This window comes from Saccoglossus kowalevskii, chromosome 9 (genome assembly GCF_978046115.1).
Source record: "Saccoglossus kowalevskii chromosome 9, keSacKowa6.1, whole genome shotgun sequence".
Taxonomy (NCBI): Eukaryota; Metazoa; Hemichordata; class Enteropneusta; family Harrimaniidae; genus Saccoglossus; species Saccoglossus kowalevskii.
The window spans coordinates 10522908-10539600 of NC_140649.1; the positions used below are offsets into that span (position 1 = coordinate 10522908).

General features: G+C 34.5%; 1 protein-coding gene across 1 annotated transcript; it reads left to right on the forward strand.

Moving 5' to 3' along the window:
* Positions 1 to 956: 956 nt before the first annotated feature.
* LOC144346469 (uncharacterized) lies at positions 957 to 10346 on the forward strand. The gene is made up of 11 exons (XM_078007228.2): positions 957 to 992; positions 1127 to 1256; positions 1951 to 2082; positions 2547 to 2660; positions 2914 to 3027; positions 3291 to 3377; positions 3831 to 4037; positions 4309 to 4521; positions 4719 to 4868; positions 6916 to 7057; positions 9818 to 10346. Exons 1-11 carry the CDS (start codon positions 957 to 959, stop codon positions 9840 to 9842), a joined length of 1350 nt encoding a protein of 449 aa, XP_077863354.2. The 3' UTR covers positions 9843 to 10346.
* The last annotated feature ends 6347 nt before the right edge of the window (positions 10347 to 16693 follow it).

A 16693-nucleotide genomic window follows, 5' to 3' on the forward strand; every position in this document is an offset into this window, starting at 1 on the left:
TTAGTGCAAGTGACGCCCAGGACAAAACTCGAACCCAAAAAGCGAACAAACGCCCTTAAGAATGCCCTGATCAATAAGAGTCTAATTTGCAGGGAAATATTATTTTGAGTTCCCCAGTGGACATTTGTTATAAGAGGCAGGACTTTCAGGATAATTAGTAGTATCTCAGGAGCTATGAGAAGAATTAAAACAATTAATCATGTTTATGTATTTTTTATGCGCATTACGTAACATAACATCAATGTTTAAACTTGGTTCTCACATGACACAAGAAATTTCATTATTATTCAAAAATAAAGAGTTATAGTTTCTAAATATTTACAATGCAGGACAAGTAATATTAATGTTGGTTTGTTAATATTAATTATATATTTGCATTATAATTCCGTATATTCATGGCGAATACACTCCAGAATCATAAGAATCCCGTTATTATTTTTGTTTTATTGATTGTTGCTATTTTGACTGAAAATTAAAATATAATAAAGACTGGCATGGTTTCCAAGATGTCTTTCTGTTTACCTTTATACGATAATTACGCGAAGAACTTCTTCACTTTGTAAACGACCGCTCAAATAGCATTGTATGTAACCAACTATTACAGTATTTCACATATTCTTCCTGTTTAGGGCAGGCACCTGGAGTGGTAGTGTGCTCGCCTATAGGCGGTGACAAACGCTTGACGTCATATGAAAGTGATTTCTCAGCCTGTGATAATTGGCGCCTAAAGTATGCGAATCGTGTTTTGTTTAGTAATATACCCTATTGGTTATATAAACTATGATCTTTCACGATCCCCTTTCTTTGGTAGCGCGCTAGAAGCGTTCCGAGCAAGTTGTCATCACGATACAAACAACAATTCAAACTTTTCAAGGGGAATTTGTATGTGGCACTTGGATTATAGATGTTTCACGTTCGTCACTGTGTCTGTTAGCTGAGGTATAAGACAGCATCAAATGGAAAATTCTGTCGCCAAATCTGAGGGGAGCAAGGTAGGAACTACAACAAATATGTAAATTCGTTAACTCATTAGATGTTTTCTTTTACTCGCACATGTACAAAATATGTCTTTATTTACTGGTAAGCAATATGCTAATATAGCTGTCGACTGTATATCCGTTAGAAGGTCACCAATGGAAAGAAACTTCGCAGAGTTGCATTTGTATTGTTATCCGTGGCTGCAGCTACTGCTTTGCTGGCTACAGTTACAACTACCGTATCTCTGTCTACCGGAGGCAAGCACGATGACAAGATGTGTAAGTAATGTGTATTTATTTAGTGTCATGGCACTGTCATATTAAATTAATTGTGTTATATACTAGCATATGGACGTGTTTTTTATTCCTCAGGGACGGAGTATATTTAGGGCAAACACTAATATTAGAGGCTATTAGTGTGTGCAAGTGTTATAGTTGAGAATCACGTTTCACTTGACACTCACGCCGAATGTCCCGCTTCAGTTTTTTTTGGTATAAACAGCGGAATGTATGAAAAATTTACCAGTATTTTTTATGGCATTACTTTGTATATTTCTAATTTCTATATTAATAATAACTCACCAAATGTGTTTTAAATCCACATAAACGCGAGGCACCATTTCTGATTCTCCCAAACTCCCTCAAAAAATCAGTACAAGTCTAGTTGGCATTTCTCGCGCCTTGAGCAAAACCATGTTTTAAATTCACTGCTTTAATAATTGAGTTTCCAATGTATCGTTGATGCCGAAGGTTACAAAAAAAACATATTATTTTATTGCTCGAGGATGAATAAATCTTGTTTCAGGAACGGCAATCGTTCAGACAAATGAGACAGACGCTCCACGAATACCCGAATACGCGCTCTTAAATTACGAGATATTCTCTATATATTTCATCCAGCGAATGGTACATGTTATAATGCATTAAATATAATGTTAGATTGTCTAAACATAAATATGTTATTTATTCACAGCGAAATTGGCGACAACAAAGAAACCCATGGAGTGCAACGCAACAGCGTGTCGCAATGGAGGTACTTGCTCTACTGGCGATACTGTCACGTGTATGTGTACTAATGGTTACACAGGAGAATACTGCGAGACCTGTAAGTGTAAGAACGATCATACCCCGAGCAATAGTATTGTGGTTTTTGACGCATTTCAAACTATCACATTACTTAATAGCCAGATTAAAATACGGCGATTAGCAGAGATTATTTGCCTTTCAGGAAGAAATGTTAAGCTGATAGCAGAGTTTGCTTTTCATACAGTTATACCAAAACAACTTCATGGATACATAAAGCCGAATAAAAACACAATTTGAAAAATATGTTTTGCGGGAACTCAGTGCTACCAGATACTGCGCTAACAATATGCGCATAGTGTACTCTGTCGTAAGGTGAATACATGGAATTTATACACACATTCCAATTTAACGTGTAGTATAATATCTGATAAACACTTATTATAAATACAACAACAGACATTATTTCTCCAACAATACATCTACATTAGTCATTAGTTGTAGTCTATACGGGTCATCGAGTATACAACTACGTGTTACTTACAGATCAGAACTATTGTGAACCCAACCTTTGTCAAAACGGTGTCGCGTGTGAAAACGCTATTGAATCCTATACCTGCGATTGTGTGCCTGGTTTTCAAGGGATTAACTGTGAAACGGGTAAGTGGTGCGCATATTTGCATATTTGTATACCTTAAGAACAGAGCTCAATATGATTACAATGACATCATTTGCATGCCTTTCAGAATCGGAGGATTTTGTAATGCATACAAATCTACCCCCACAGATACAACGTTTTTACAGCTGCATACAATATTTCCACTCAAAAATCTATACTTATCATCAACATAATAGACTTGAAATCGTTTATAAATTTCACTTACATAAAGTGCGTTATTATCATTCTACAAAGATGTTGATGAATGCTCTTCACAACCATGTGAAAACGGCGGAACATGCAATGATACTCTGAATGGGTATACATGTGACTGTGTGACAGGAACCTACGGCGACCACTGTGAAATAAGTGCGTAAATACTTATTTATTATCATGACCAATATTTTCTTTCAATTCAAATATTGATTGTATTAGAGAATAATAATTTAAATATATCGAACCTGCATGCGGCAGACGGCCATAGTGTGTCATTGTTTAAAATCAATCGTCCACCCGTGAACCTTTGCGTTTTCAGCGCGCGTATTTATCGTCGGATTTCCGGTGACCCCTTCGCTTTAACTGAGTTGTTGATTGTAAATATGCAAATATACAACTTAATTAATCATCCACAGATCCAGACGACTGTGTTCATGTTACTGACTGTTACGGAGGAATGTGTATAGACGGTTTTGACAGCTACACATGTGACTGCAATACAGGTAGGACATGGAAAATACTTGAAATATCTGTTACGTATTTGCAAATTAGGGAACCATATTTATTTGCAGTATGCATTGTCAGTAAATATCGGTACACGGAAAGTGCAAATATGTAAATCATACTTTAACTGTGGCTACCGCCTTGAGGAAAATTAAAATTGTGTCCTGCATATTCAACGTTTGTTTCGCAAATTTAAAGTTTTGGTGTGTGAATTTGAAATTTTCTCCCGCGAATTTAAATTTACACTTACACTCCTTTACGTCACATAGGGCGCTAGAGGACGTTAGAGATTTGTAATGTATGCCGGTATTGCATATCCTTGATTCCCAATGCTAAAATAAAACAGTCAAGGTCACTGCTGTTGTCGTGCCAACCATTTGTATAGCGACATTATTAACTTAAATTTACAAAACTATGTTTACATCATCTAACATTTTTTTGTTCCCTTTTAGACGTGTCAAATGTTGTGTATCAAAAACTTGTTAGTCAAAGTTCAACACAGATAGAACGTGAGGCAGTAAACGCTATTGACGGCATTCTCACTCTTAGTGATGCGTGTACGCACACTGCCGAAGAGTATGAACCGTGGTGGCAGATTGACCTATTCGAGATTCACTGCATTCATAACGTCATTATCACTAATCGCCACGATTGCTATCGTAAGTTCCCATATTTGTCTTTTTCAAAAGTTTATCATTGCGAATCTAGGCAAATGAACAAGTCGAATTCCACAAATGTCAAACTCCCGTGTCCTCCGCTAATAACGGCATAAGATAATTGTCAGACCTGTGGATACACTGCACAAGCTCTGGTGGAATGTTCTAACATTCATTACAAAATAGCAACAGACATATTCAATATATTTGTTATATATTTGTTTTATAAATTATATATATGTCTGAAATTATTGACTATAAAATTACGTTTCAGGAGAATGGTTGGAAAACGCCGTGGTTCTGGTTGGCTATACAGCACAACGTGATGACACTGTTCAATGTGGTGATATTGTGGATGCACAACGCGCTTCACAGGAAAGTGTTGAGTTTACATGTGAAATGGGAACGAGAGGAAGATATGTAACTGTTATGTTACAGGAAACTACACACTTTCTGTCACTCTGCGAGGTGGAGGTATATGCACCAGGTAATCTGTGTGTGTTACTCAGATTATGTTGCCATATGTTTAAACGATTGTTTAAATGATTGTTTAAACGATGATATGTGTCTTTAATCTGGCTGCTCCTTGGGGATATATTTCCACCATACATTGATCTAATTTTCTTATAAGTTTAAAATGTTGTGAAACTAAATCCAATATCTATATATTGTGGCAACATTTAGCTCGCAGAAGATTTGAACTGCGTAATGAAGCTCTTACATGGAACCAAGCTAATGTTAGTTGTCATGACATTGGAGCGCATTTGGCAAAGATCAGAAGTATAGAAGAAAATAACTATCTAGTACAGCTTATTGAGCAATATGACATTCGCGGTGAGTGGGAATATTTTGCGCAAGTGCAAATGTTTTTTTCTTCTGTTTGTGAGTTCTTTGCATGTAAAAATCCATCTATCCTCGGAGCGAACACCTGGGTATTTTTACCACCTGGCAACCATCACGGTGAAATTAAAGACCGGAACTCCTAGAAAACTGTACCTCAGACAGTTGTTGTGACTCTACTAAACAGTGTAACAAGATTACTTCTACGTGTACAAGATATATAAATTTAGTTGCCCAGGATTACTTCAAAGTTGAGTTTGTGCTTTTTTCCCAACTTTACATGTTTTTTTTACGCGTTCCTATGCAGCACTCATATACTTAATGGTACAGAGTTGCTTGTCTTAGCAACGTAGAATATACGTAGGATATGACCTTTTTATAACTAAGAACATACCTTATTCGTAAATGACCGTCGATATCTCGCTGAGTATTCTAGAGTAACGTTTAGTTGTGTGTATGCCAATTTCACTATGACTACCCAGCTGGTTCTAAAAAGAAAAGTAAAGAAACTCCGAACGCTCAAGTTGGATGACCCGGTCAAAATTGACATGGAAAACCTCACCATGCAAAAATTGATCCTTGGTCAAATCCCACCTACTTGTTCTATAATAAATTTATATTCAAGAAAGTCTGTCGTTTTGGGTAGACAATACAGTATAAACGAGTATTTTCCCACAATTCCGGCGAGGTATGTAATGAAAATGGTGCGACTGTAATTCTTGTATTACGTTTTACTTTATTAGTCAGGAGTGAGCGTACATATCAGTTTTCAAAAATCTTGCTCAATCCAGGTCAACCTGTCATATCTATGTACCACCCTGGCCAGCGATGTAATCAAACTATTAAAACACTGCTGCAAAAATCACATTTGCCATATGTGAAGAAGTGATGATAACATTTTACAACCATGAAGTATGTAACCTCTGGCCCCTACAACGAGTCCAAATATAATATAAAATATTGAGGTGGTATGTTCAGACTTCTGAGATGTACATTCAACCTGATGTGATTAAACCCACACAAAAAGGCAAAACATCAAATCTGACTTAACAAAGCCTTTAAAGTTTTTATGAAGCTTGAGGAAAAAATATTGACTAAACACAAATAAATTGAAAGAATCCTTTGATTCAAATATCTTCAACGATTTGATTTGGGTTGCATTGTTCATTGTGCATTGTTTATGATGGTTTCTTTTCTTTTCCGGATTCATGGTTACTGTAATGACATTGTATTCTCAGATTATTGATTACACAATGTATACGTTTGGACTGCCTAACTCACAGCGTAATTTGCAGTTTTCACAATATTTGAGGTTTTGTGTATATTATGATACCAGCGATGGAATCGATAGTGAAATTAACCTGAAAACAACCAAACATCATCCAGGAATTGTCTGTTGTCAATTGTCTGTCAAACTACGTACAAGAGAGTTTGCTACAGAAGATCGAGAGGTAGTACTTTTAGGGAACTATATATATTAACAAACATTCCCGCGTTGGTTGGTTGGGTGGGTGAGTGAGCAGGATGTGCTTATTTTTTTTTTGAAACACCTGACATCACTTCATGGCTGTCTGATTTGATGTCTATATGTCATTCTTTCAATGACTTGTCTTTGTTTGTGTCTCTTGTCCAGCGTGATTTGTTTATGGACTTGTACTTCTGCCAGTTAAACATATGATTTGAATTTTGGATTGGTATAATTGTTATTTCTATTTAGCAAACATGTAAACATATGACGTCATGATGCAGAGAACTATAGTGTTCTTTCTTTCCCATTATCGAATTTGCTATTCCTCTTATATAGTTCCGGTGAACAGTTGACATGATGACAGTAGAAAATATAACAATATAGCTAATTGGTAGCAAAAACAAATCGCCCTCTCGCTGGCGGACGTTTGCAAAACAAGTACAACTATGAACTTATATCATCTATGATTTTCTTGCTTTAATTGCTTAAAGTGATTCATTTATTAGTATTTTGTCTGTACCCACTCTCATATTTATAATTTAAGAGGTTAGTACTAAAGTGCTTTGTTACTAGGAGCCTGGTGGACCGGAGTTAATGATATCCGAACTGAAGGTCATTATGTATATGCAGATGGCACTCCTCTTGTGTTTACCAATTGGAGGCAGTATCCACGTGAACCGAGTGATGCTAATCACGAAGACTGTGCAATGGCAATGTAAGTGGCACTTCTTTTCAACAACTGTGTGATTTGTATGTGCATATCTGTCAATGTCATATGGCACAATATTTAAATGTTGGTTATTTACTCCCGTCAATAACACACAATCGGAGTCGTTAATACAGTTAATGCATCTGTATGTACGTATGTGTGTGTGCGTTTGTGTGTGCGCGTGTTTGTCTTATCAACGTTGTGAAGACTTTCATTTAAGTTTACACATACCAAGTGACGACCCGAATTTAAGTCAAGTTTGCGTAGCGTGGGGTTAGTAAAGTGTGATTGAATGTACCATACCGATCCTTTTTACTAATCCTAGGCTTTGCAAAAATTTCTATGTTAAATCACAGGATGTATGATTGTATTTCTACTTTGTTGCATTTTTATTTAATTGAGCTAAAATGGAAACTTAATTAACTTAATTGAGTTTTATTTAAAATCGCATTAAAATTAAATCGCAATTCTGTATAGAATCGCGTTTTAAGGTAGAGATGCAGGTTCGTGGGCACTTGGGAGTGCATTTTTTGTTTTTGCTTTTTATTATCCAAACAATCTTGGCTATAGACTGTTTACATTTTGTAAAATTGTGAATAGTGGAACATACTCAAAAAACGATTTTAAAATATAAATAACAGGTTCAAACATTCTCGCTTTCGAATGCTTAGCAAGATTTAGCAAGGCTGTACATAAATAATAACAAAGAAACATGGTGAAAAGAAAAGAAATGACGGGATCCCATATTATTCACTATATTTAACTTTTAACAAAAAGATAGTACATTTAAATTTGGAACTGTTACAATCATTTTCATTATAAGATTTAGCAAACTTCTTACTAAGTGAATTGTTATGCAAATTAGTAATTATCTCAGATTCTTTTTAGTGTACATCCCAGAACTTTGAAAAAATAGCTCCTAGACGCTTTGGCATTTTGTTTTGTAATTTTCACAAATGATTGACAATGTGTTTATCTTCAAAACGCCGTTGGGGCATTGTTTTTGGTTGAACAGTGTTACAACAATCGTACAGACAACTAGCCTGGATGTTAATTTATGCATAAACTTGAAGTAGTGAAATTTGGGCTGCTGCCCTGCAAATTTGACAACTGGTAGACAGTTTTTGAGACGGCACTTTCTTCATAGTAAACAGATGTACCCATAAACCAATTTTGACAAGAAACAGAAGCATGGTTTAGGAGCTAATTTTTTTTAAATCACTTTTGACCAAATAAGCACATTTTTTGTGCATATTTCAAACTACAGTGTCCATAAAAAATACTAACACAATTTTAAAATTCATACAATAAGCTTTCCAAAAATATATAGTTTTGTGGACAAGGGAGGTCTTGGTTTCCAAATTAACTAATTAAAATACCTGTCAGGTAAACTGCATCTCTACCTTAATCAAAAGATATCGCAACTATATATTAAAAAGTTAATACAATGCGTGTCGTCACAACAATGCTAAGACGTGTAAGTGCGTGTGTTTGTTTGTCTGACTGTCTGTTTCACTTTTATCTAAAGAACCATATGTAGTTTTTCGATGAAACTTTATGAATTGATGGCCTGAGCTAATGCACAGATTTAATTAGGTTTTGGTTGAAATTCACGCATATTAATGACCTAATTTGCATGATAATTAGCTAAGGTTTAAAGTTTAGCTGTTCCATGACTGTTCCACTGATATCTAAAGAACCTCTCATTGAATGTAGATGAAACTTGGTACATAGATGCCCTGGACTAATGGACAGATATGATTACTTTTGGGTAAATATCCATGCACATCAATTACCGGATTTGCTAATGATTAGTCTGCGGCTTTGTCACTTATATCTCGAGTACTAATCATCACATTTCAATGACACTTTGTACATGTCATATGTCATAATACAGTGCACAGACCTGATAGGTTTTGGGTTAATATACATGTATATTAATTACTTATTTTGCATAATTGCAGCTTTTTTGCTGATATTTCAAATACTAATCATTTCTATAAACCTTGGTACATATATACTCTATTATTCCCATACCTTATTAGTGCATATTAATCACCATATTTACATAATTAGCAAGTTTTTGGCTTTATACGAATATGTGAAGTACATTACTCATTTCAATGGAACTTAGTACATAGATTGCCAAAATACGCAAACCTACTTACATTTCAATTATACTAGGTTCATAGATGGTATGTGACATTGTGCAGACGTTTTTAGTTTTACAATAAATCTGTTCATATTAATTACCTGATTTGCATACTATTTAGTCAGTTTTTAGCTTGTCCATCAGTATCTTAAGTACTAATCTTATTTCAATGAATTTGGTACATATATACTATAAGACAATATGACGATATAATTTAGTTTGGTTTTATATACATTTGTTATAATCACCTAATTTGCATAATAATTTACATTTCCGCTTTCAAGGAATATTCATCACATTGTAATCAAATTTGGTACCTGTATCGAACAATATTAGCTGCCAATCTTTTTGCTTGAAAAACTAATCTTAAATTTCAAATTGTCAATACTCTTAGGACACAGAAGTTCTTTCTGAGCTTTCTTTGTATTTATCTGTTCATGGTACAATTACCGCGTCTGAATATCTCTTTGTAATTTTATTCGGCACAAATATTTACATGTTGATTGCTTTTCACAATATTATCAATATTGCAGCAAATGTGTAACTATAATTTCTCATGTATTCCGTATTTTATCAAATTCATGGTATATTATTTGTAATATTATTTCTTTCAGCAAAGATCTAGTACGTAGCCTGTAGCAACACTTTTAAATTTATTTGTGAATATGACAACTAGTTGTATAAAAGGACATGGTAACATACGTGTGAAGACATATTGCACAATCAGTTGAATATGCTATATTTGATACAGTCTTTTTCAACAATGTCGATTACTATTAAAAGTGTGTATAATCTATCTCACGCACTTGAATTGTACTATACGTTACAATGAATTTTATGATATGATAAGCAGTCACATATATAGCATGAGATAAAACACGCTTTGAATATATGGAATTTCTGTTCTGAGACAGGTTCGCGGACTTGGTGTCGTTTTTTTTAGATATGTTTTAGAAACCCAGATTTTAATAAGTATGTATTCATCAGCTAAACATTTGCAATTGATTTGGGAGTATTTCTTAACCATACTGTTATTTTGTCCAATTATTAAAGATATAGCAATGCCACACATTCGCACGTTGATAAGTATATTTTAGATGAACTGGAACATACAAGTATTTAAAAGCAGTTACAAAAAATGAAGTATATGTATGTACTAATTTCTTTACCATCAATATATACATATGTGTGAATATATATATATATATATATATATATATATATATATATATATATATATATATATATATATATATATATAACACAATTTGGAGTCTCTCCAATTGGTTCTTACATTGCTTTGTTTAGATACAGCAGAGAGCAGAGTACGTAGCCACCAGGGCTGTAAGCTCGTCTTAAAGCGCATATTAATAAACGATTTCCATCCGTAGCTCATACACACATGAACTAAAGAAACAGTATGAGAAATCATTCAGCGTCATATAATGAACAGCGTGATTGATTACATACTTATATGTATATTTTACATTTGTCACCATGAGATATACATTGTAGTGTTACAGATCATTTGAAAGTACATCGTTTGGTTTATTGGAAAACAATCATGTAAATATTAAACATAATATGAAAAGTACATACAAGTATTAAACTCTGCTATAAAGCCTTTGCGTTTTCGAAATTGTGAAATTCTTAAGTTTTTCATGAAAAAATACAGTATTTGTACCAAGTAAAATAATTAAAAATGTATTTATTGTTCATACATGAGTTGTTGGACCCACTACAAAGCTTCTTTCAGTCATATGTCAAGACAAATAAAAGGCAAAAATATGATGAATAAAGCAGATTATTTTTTGTTTCTGAAATACTATGACAATTTCTTAACATGAATTTCTGATTTATCTTTTCAAGTTCAAATTTCAAGGTTTTGTCTCCCAAAAAAACGAAACAATTTCACAATATCGAAAACGGAAAGTCTGTATCGTAGTGTTATTATTTAAATCAGCCATTCACACGAGATTGTCTTCAAGTATAAACAATATTACACACAATAAACTTCGTCAAGTGAATAATATTTACTGAACCCAGTACCAGAGGCAAATGCTTTTAGCGAAATAAAGCTGGCAAAAATTTTAATTTTATAAGCTATTAAGGTAGAGATGCATGTTCGTGGGCACTTAGGAGTGATTTTTTTTTTGGCTTTTTATTATCCAAACAGTCTTGGCTATAGACTGTTAAAATGTTGTACAATTGTGAATAGCGGAACATACTCAAAAAAATATAGATAACAGGTGCAAACATTCTCTCTTTTGAATGCTTAACAAGATTTAGCAAGGTTGTACATAAATAATAAAAAAGAAACATGGTGAAAAAAAGAAATGACGGGATCTCCATATTATGCACTATATTCAACTTTTAACAAAACGATAATACATTTAAATTTGGAACTGTTACAGCCATATTAATTATGAGCATCAGAAAACTTCTTATTGAGTAAATTGTTATGTATATTAGCAATTATCTCAGGTTCTTTTGAGTGCACATCCCAGAACTGCAAAATTGAGAACTGGTAGACAGTTTTCAAGACGGCACTTCCTTCATAGTAAACAGATGTACCCATGTACCAATTTTTACAGGAAACAGAAGTATGGTTTAGAAGCTAATTTTTTGTAAACACTTTTGACCAAAAAAGCACATTTCTGTGCATATTTCAAACTAAAGTGTCCATAGAAAAAAAATACCAACAAAATTTTAGAATTCATACAATAAGCTTTCCAAAAATATATACTTTTGTGGACAAGGGAGGTCATCTTGGTTTCCTAATTAACTAATTCAAATACCTGTCAGGTATACTGCATCTCTATCTTAAGGAGAAGTTTATTATTATAATATCAACTTATTCTGTACTGATACTTATGTAATTATAATTCAATACACGAAGCATTATGTTCAAATGTAGATATCATTACAAAATGTGTTCAACTTGATAACTAAATTGGTACTCCACTACACGTCATTCAGACATTAGGCATATAAAATACTTTGTATTCAACACTACTGCCATTCACGATCAACCACTCCAAGACCGTTATATTGATTGTCAATGAATTTAACCCTGGGAATGTTAGGTCAGTATTCCCCTCCAGATAAAGGTTACTAGATTATTTTCAAAGTAACCTAAAATATACTTTGCTCGGTCTCGTTCAAAAAACGCTAGTTGTCATGACAGCATACCTGGTGAACACGTGTTGTATATATAAACGTTCGTGGGAGACTTAATGTTGAGCTTGTGGTTACAAATGTAGTTAGCCTTCACATTTCAGTTAATTTTTCTCCTGGGATGACGCTCAATAGAAAGTCGATGTCAGTTACTAAAGTCGATGTGGTAACCAAACAATTACTCAAAACAAAGATATTTACATAAAAATACTTGTACCGATGCTTGATCGGCGTTGTCTTCACTATCGACCCTAACCCTAACCCTAACTCTTTTTGATAGAGTAGAGAAACGAGGATATGTTGATGATTAATTCCAAAAATAACGATACCAAATCCACGTCGGTCCACAGGCGTTCAATTTTCAAAATTAAGTCATGATCAGTGAATGATTTCGGCTATACCGTATACGTACCGTAAAGTGTTCCCACAAAAAAATATTTTCAACTAAAATCGGCCACATGCCCTGAAAAAATCGAACAGAGCTGGACGTGTGGGAATAATTTATTGGGCTTCAAAAAAATATGTCAAGTTTACTTATAGCCATAAATATTTTGTGGCCAGTCGATGAACAATTCGAAAATCAAGATTCTTCAGGGCTGAAAATCATCGACCCTACTCTGGTTTACTTTATTTCACAACTTGCAGAGAAAACTGATTCGCTGCGGACTTTAATGCATCTCAGCCTAGTATTTTCTTTTTTGGACTGAGGTCAAATCACATCCGTTTGTCAAAATATACCGATGTTTTTCAGCGAATAATTTTGAAGCCTGTGACAGCACACACAAACTATGTGAATCCACGACGAAGATTGGATGGTACGACGACCCTTCAATTAGCGTCAAATATGCTTTGTTACAACATCAATGATTGACTGAAAGTCACATGATCCGAGCACAACCTGGGTCACAGAACCATATTTGTCCGTATTATTAACAGGACCTCGCAAGAGATCCACACCCACTTTTTCAATCTTTTTTTAGCGCGAAGTCGAAAACAAATGTCAAAAACTCGTGAATTTTATGGACTCGAATAAAATAAAGATAGCGATTGCTAAGAATGGTTATCAAGGCGGCTGTTTCATCGCGAACAACTCTAGCTCTGTTGTAGTTTTGCGATGTAAAATAAAATATATATTTATAATAATAATACTTGTTTAATTATTTGGTATTTCAGTCCACAAATTGCAGGACATGATCCTTATGAATTATAGTCAATTTTTGTCCTGTCTCGGCAAAACCAACGGGGATCGATATTCCGAACACATTTATTGGGATACGGTCGACAGACTTTCCAAACAATCGAAATTATCAACAAACATACTGTCATGACAAACATATGTAAAATTAACAAATACACAAAGAGGTATAATATTAGGTTTTATTTTATGCACTTAAAAATATTTTCTTCCACTCAGCCCATGCATGGAACTGCCATTTAGTTTCATGGTCCTTCAGCTTGTCTTCGCCTCTGGGGAAAACAATAATAATATACAAAACACATTGCGAAGACCCAACAATCAGGAAAGAGAACCCAGACAACCATATCGTACTTGTGTTGAAATACATTTTGTATTTCACGTCAGAATATTGTTTCAAATAAAATATTCAGTCCAAGCCAAATCGCGGTCAAAGGGTCAGATTGCTTGAATATAATTATAGATAGTTAAAACAAAAAAGTATTTGAACTTTTGTCAGCTGTTCAATATCTATAAAAACCAGAAAGACAATTATAAGACAATGTGAACCTCGGAAATTTCTCTGTAAGTCCGAATTTTAAATGTGGGCGGGCGGTGATATTTTTAAGTTTACGTGGTCTAATTCAACAAGCGGTCACAAAAGCGAGAGAAAAAGGTGATTGGAAAGCGGAAACGGGCGGGAGGTTGTGCGAAATGAGTACTGTAACTTTGCGCAACTTTCTTTTAAATCGTTATATTTTCCAAGTCAATATTCTATTTTACTAATACCATTTTGTCTAACGCAATGGCGAAGAAAAGAAAGAAAGCGTTGACAGACGAGGAAAAGAAAAATCTGCCACTGAATGTTGCACTCTAACATAGCAATTTTTTTCAAACATCGGCCATTTGGTTTCACCATGCAAACCGTTTTACTAGGTCTCTTATCAGAGACACTTGAAGGAGTAGTTTGTTTGTAAACTGTCAGCGTGTACAGCGGGGCAGTAATGTTTGTCAGAGGTTTATCCCTCGTTGTTCGTTTGCATAACAATGGAAACCCGAACGTTCCCGGAGTACGGACTCAAATGCCAGCAGTTTTTTTTTTCATTTTTCGCGATCGAGCTTGAAATTATTCATTATCTGACACTTGTTTTGAGTTCTATGATATCAGTGGTTAATATGTTTGGCTATGTTTAGTGTATATTTATAACAATGCTGACAATCTACAGTGTTTTATTATCCAAAACTTTTTTTCGCGTTTTTCTCGAGTTGAAGTTTTGATTGAGTACGACGCATTGGGACCGCTGCCAAATCAAGTGCGTTCGGATTAGGACGAGCAAACTCGTTCAAAAGATAATGATGGTGCGAACAATGTCTGGGTTTTTAAAGAAAATGCTTTGTCAGAATAGTCTGTTAAAGGTGTCAAGTATGGAATAATTAGGGGAAAAAAAACCTGCCTAGAAATCGGGAGATAGGTCTTTTGATTATCGGAGACGCATTTCAATTGGACTTGATTACAGAAAATGCCTTGCGCAAATTTCACCCGGAAATTCCGCATTGTGCTCTCGCAATCGCGGACTTAGTCATTTTTACAAGGTTTGCTATTTTTTCTTTGTGGTCACGTAGTAATTACATAAACATTGAACATTACGGAAACAACCCATAAAAAGAGTGTAACCGCACTTCCGTGCTTGGTTACCAGTTTATGGTCAGGACATTAGTCTTCTTTAATTAGTTATAAAGATTGTTATCTTGTGCCACATAACAATGTGTAAACAAATGTGTACTGAATGGAATTACTTTTAGACATCGATTGACCTGCAGTTAAGAAAATTACGTGGAGTGCTCGTTTGGTGTTACTGAAGCACGATCGTACAGTAATCATACACATTTTTCGTGATCATTTAAAATAAGTCAATAGAACAATATAAACGGGAAAGAGTACAAGTATTATAATTTCTCTCAGTTACAGGAGTTTTCTGGCACACATATCAGGCGGGAGAGACACATCATAACGTTTCGACCACCCTGGAAAAGTCACTTCCGTGTTACCGGTGTCACTTGGGGGCTGAAAATTAATAAATACAATTTTTTTTTTAAATCTTCCGCTATACGCATGAAAATAAACAAGTTGTGAAACCTGGAACCTAGTAAATGGACACCTTGTCGGTTTCAAATGTCGATTTCTTATCTTAAAATGCAAAACAAAAAGTTCAGAGGGGGTCGGGTGTTACGTTAATAACCAGTGTTCATAATCGCTAACTTCGTTTTATTCAAAACTGCACAAAACACGAATTTGGAAATACTCGCTGTCAGGGCACGCCTGATTGGCTGGAAATGAGTAAATTAGATTGCGTTCGATATGCAATAGACCTGATCATGCATATGTCGCGCCTCTCGTTTTCGTGGGATTATTGGCCAAAAATGCGTACCATAACAAAGTAATTAATATGTTATATGCCCCAACTATGTCTTCGTGTACTGTGAGTTACGTCTTCGACGCTATCGTGCACTATGTTTTCAGTCATAAATTATTTTCAGAATAAAAATCGTACGAATTCTTACACTAATTAACTACTAACTAATAATATACCTACTTATTTCGATATAACATTCTAAAACTAACAGTATATATATATTCTTTTTCATACAAATAGATTGACGCAGAGATTAAAACTGAATATGGCGACGCTTTTGCTACACTATGAGGCACATTGAACGATTGTTATTCACATTCAATAGAATGCACAGAAAGAATTCTGCATGAGAGCATGCCGTATTGGATGATCTTGTTTTAATCACATGCAAAATTGACAACAAAGATTACGTGTAAAAAAACTTTATAACATTAATAGAGATTTATTTAATTATTAACAATATGAGTCATCTGTATACTATGAATGAATCACTATTTTAAGCGCTCTGAAACACAAAACTGTTGTCCCACGCACTTACAATACAACGTACGTAACAACCAAACTTAAAAACCTAAGAATCTCGCGGATTGTGTTTACACTTCACTACTTAATAAAAGATGGATGTGATTGCAACTGATAGTTCCGAAAAAGCAGGTAATTTGGATCACTCGTAATTGCGCTACATATCAGTGACGCCACAGCATTACATCGATGTACTACTTTTG

Coding starts and splice junctions, on each gene's coding strand:
- LOC144346469 (XM_078007228.2), top strand. CDS start 957: ATGGAAAATTCTGTCGCCAAATCTGAGGGGAGCAAG. Junction 1,257..1,950: donor CAAGCACGATGACAAGATGT/GTAAGTAATGTG, acceptor ATTTATTCACAG/CGAAATTGGCGACAACAAAG. Junction 3,028..3,290: donor CGGCGACCACTGTGAAATAA/GTGCGTAAATAC, acceptor AATCATCCACAG/ATCCAGACGACTGTGTTCAT.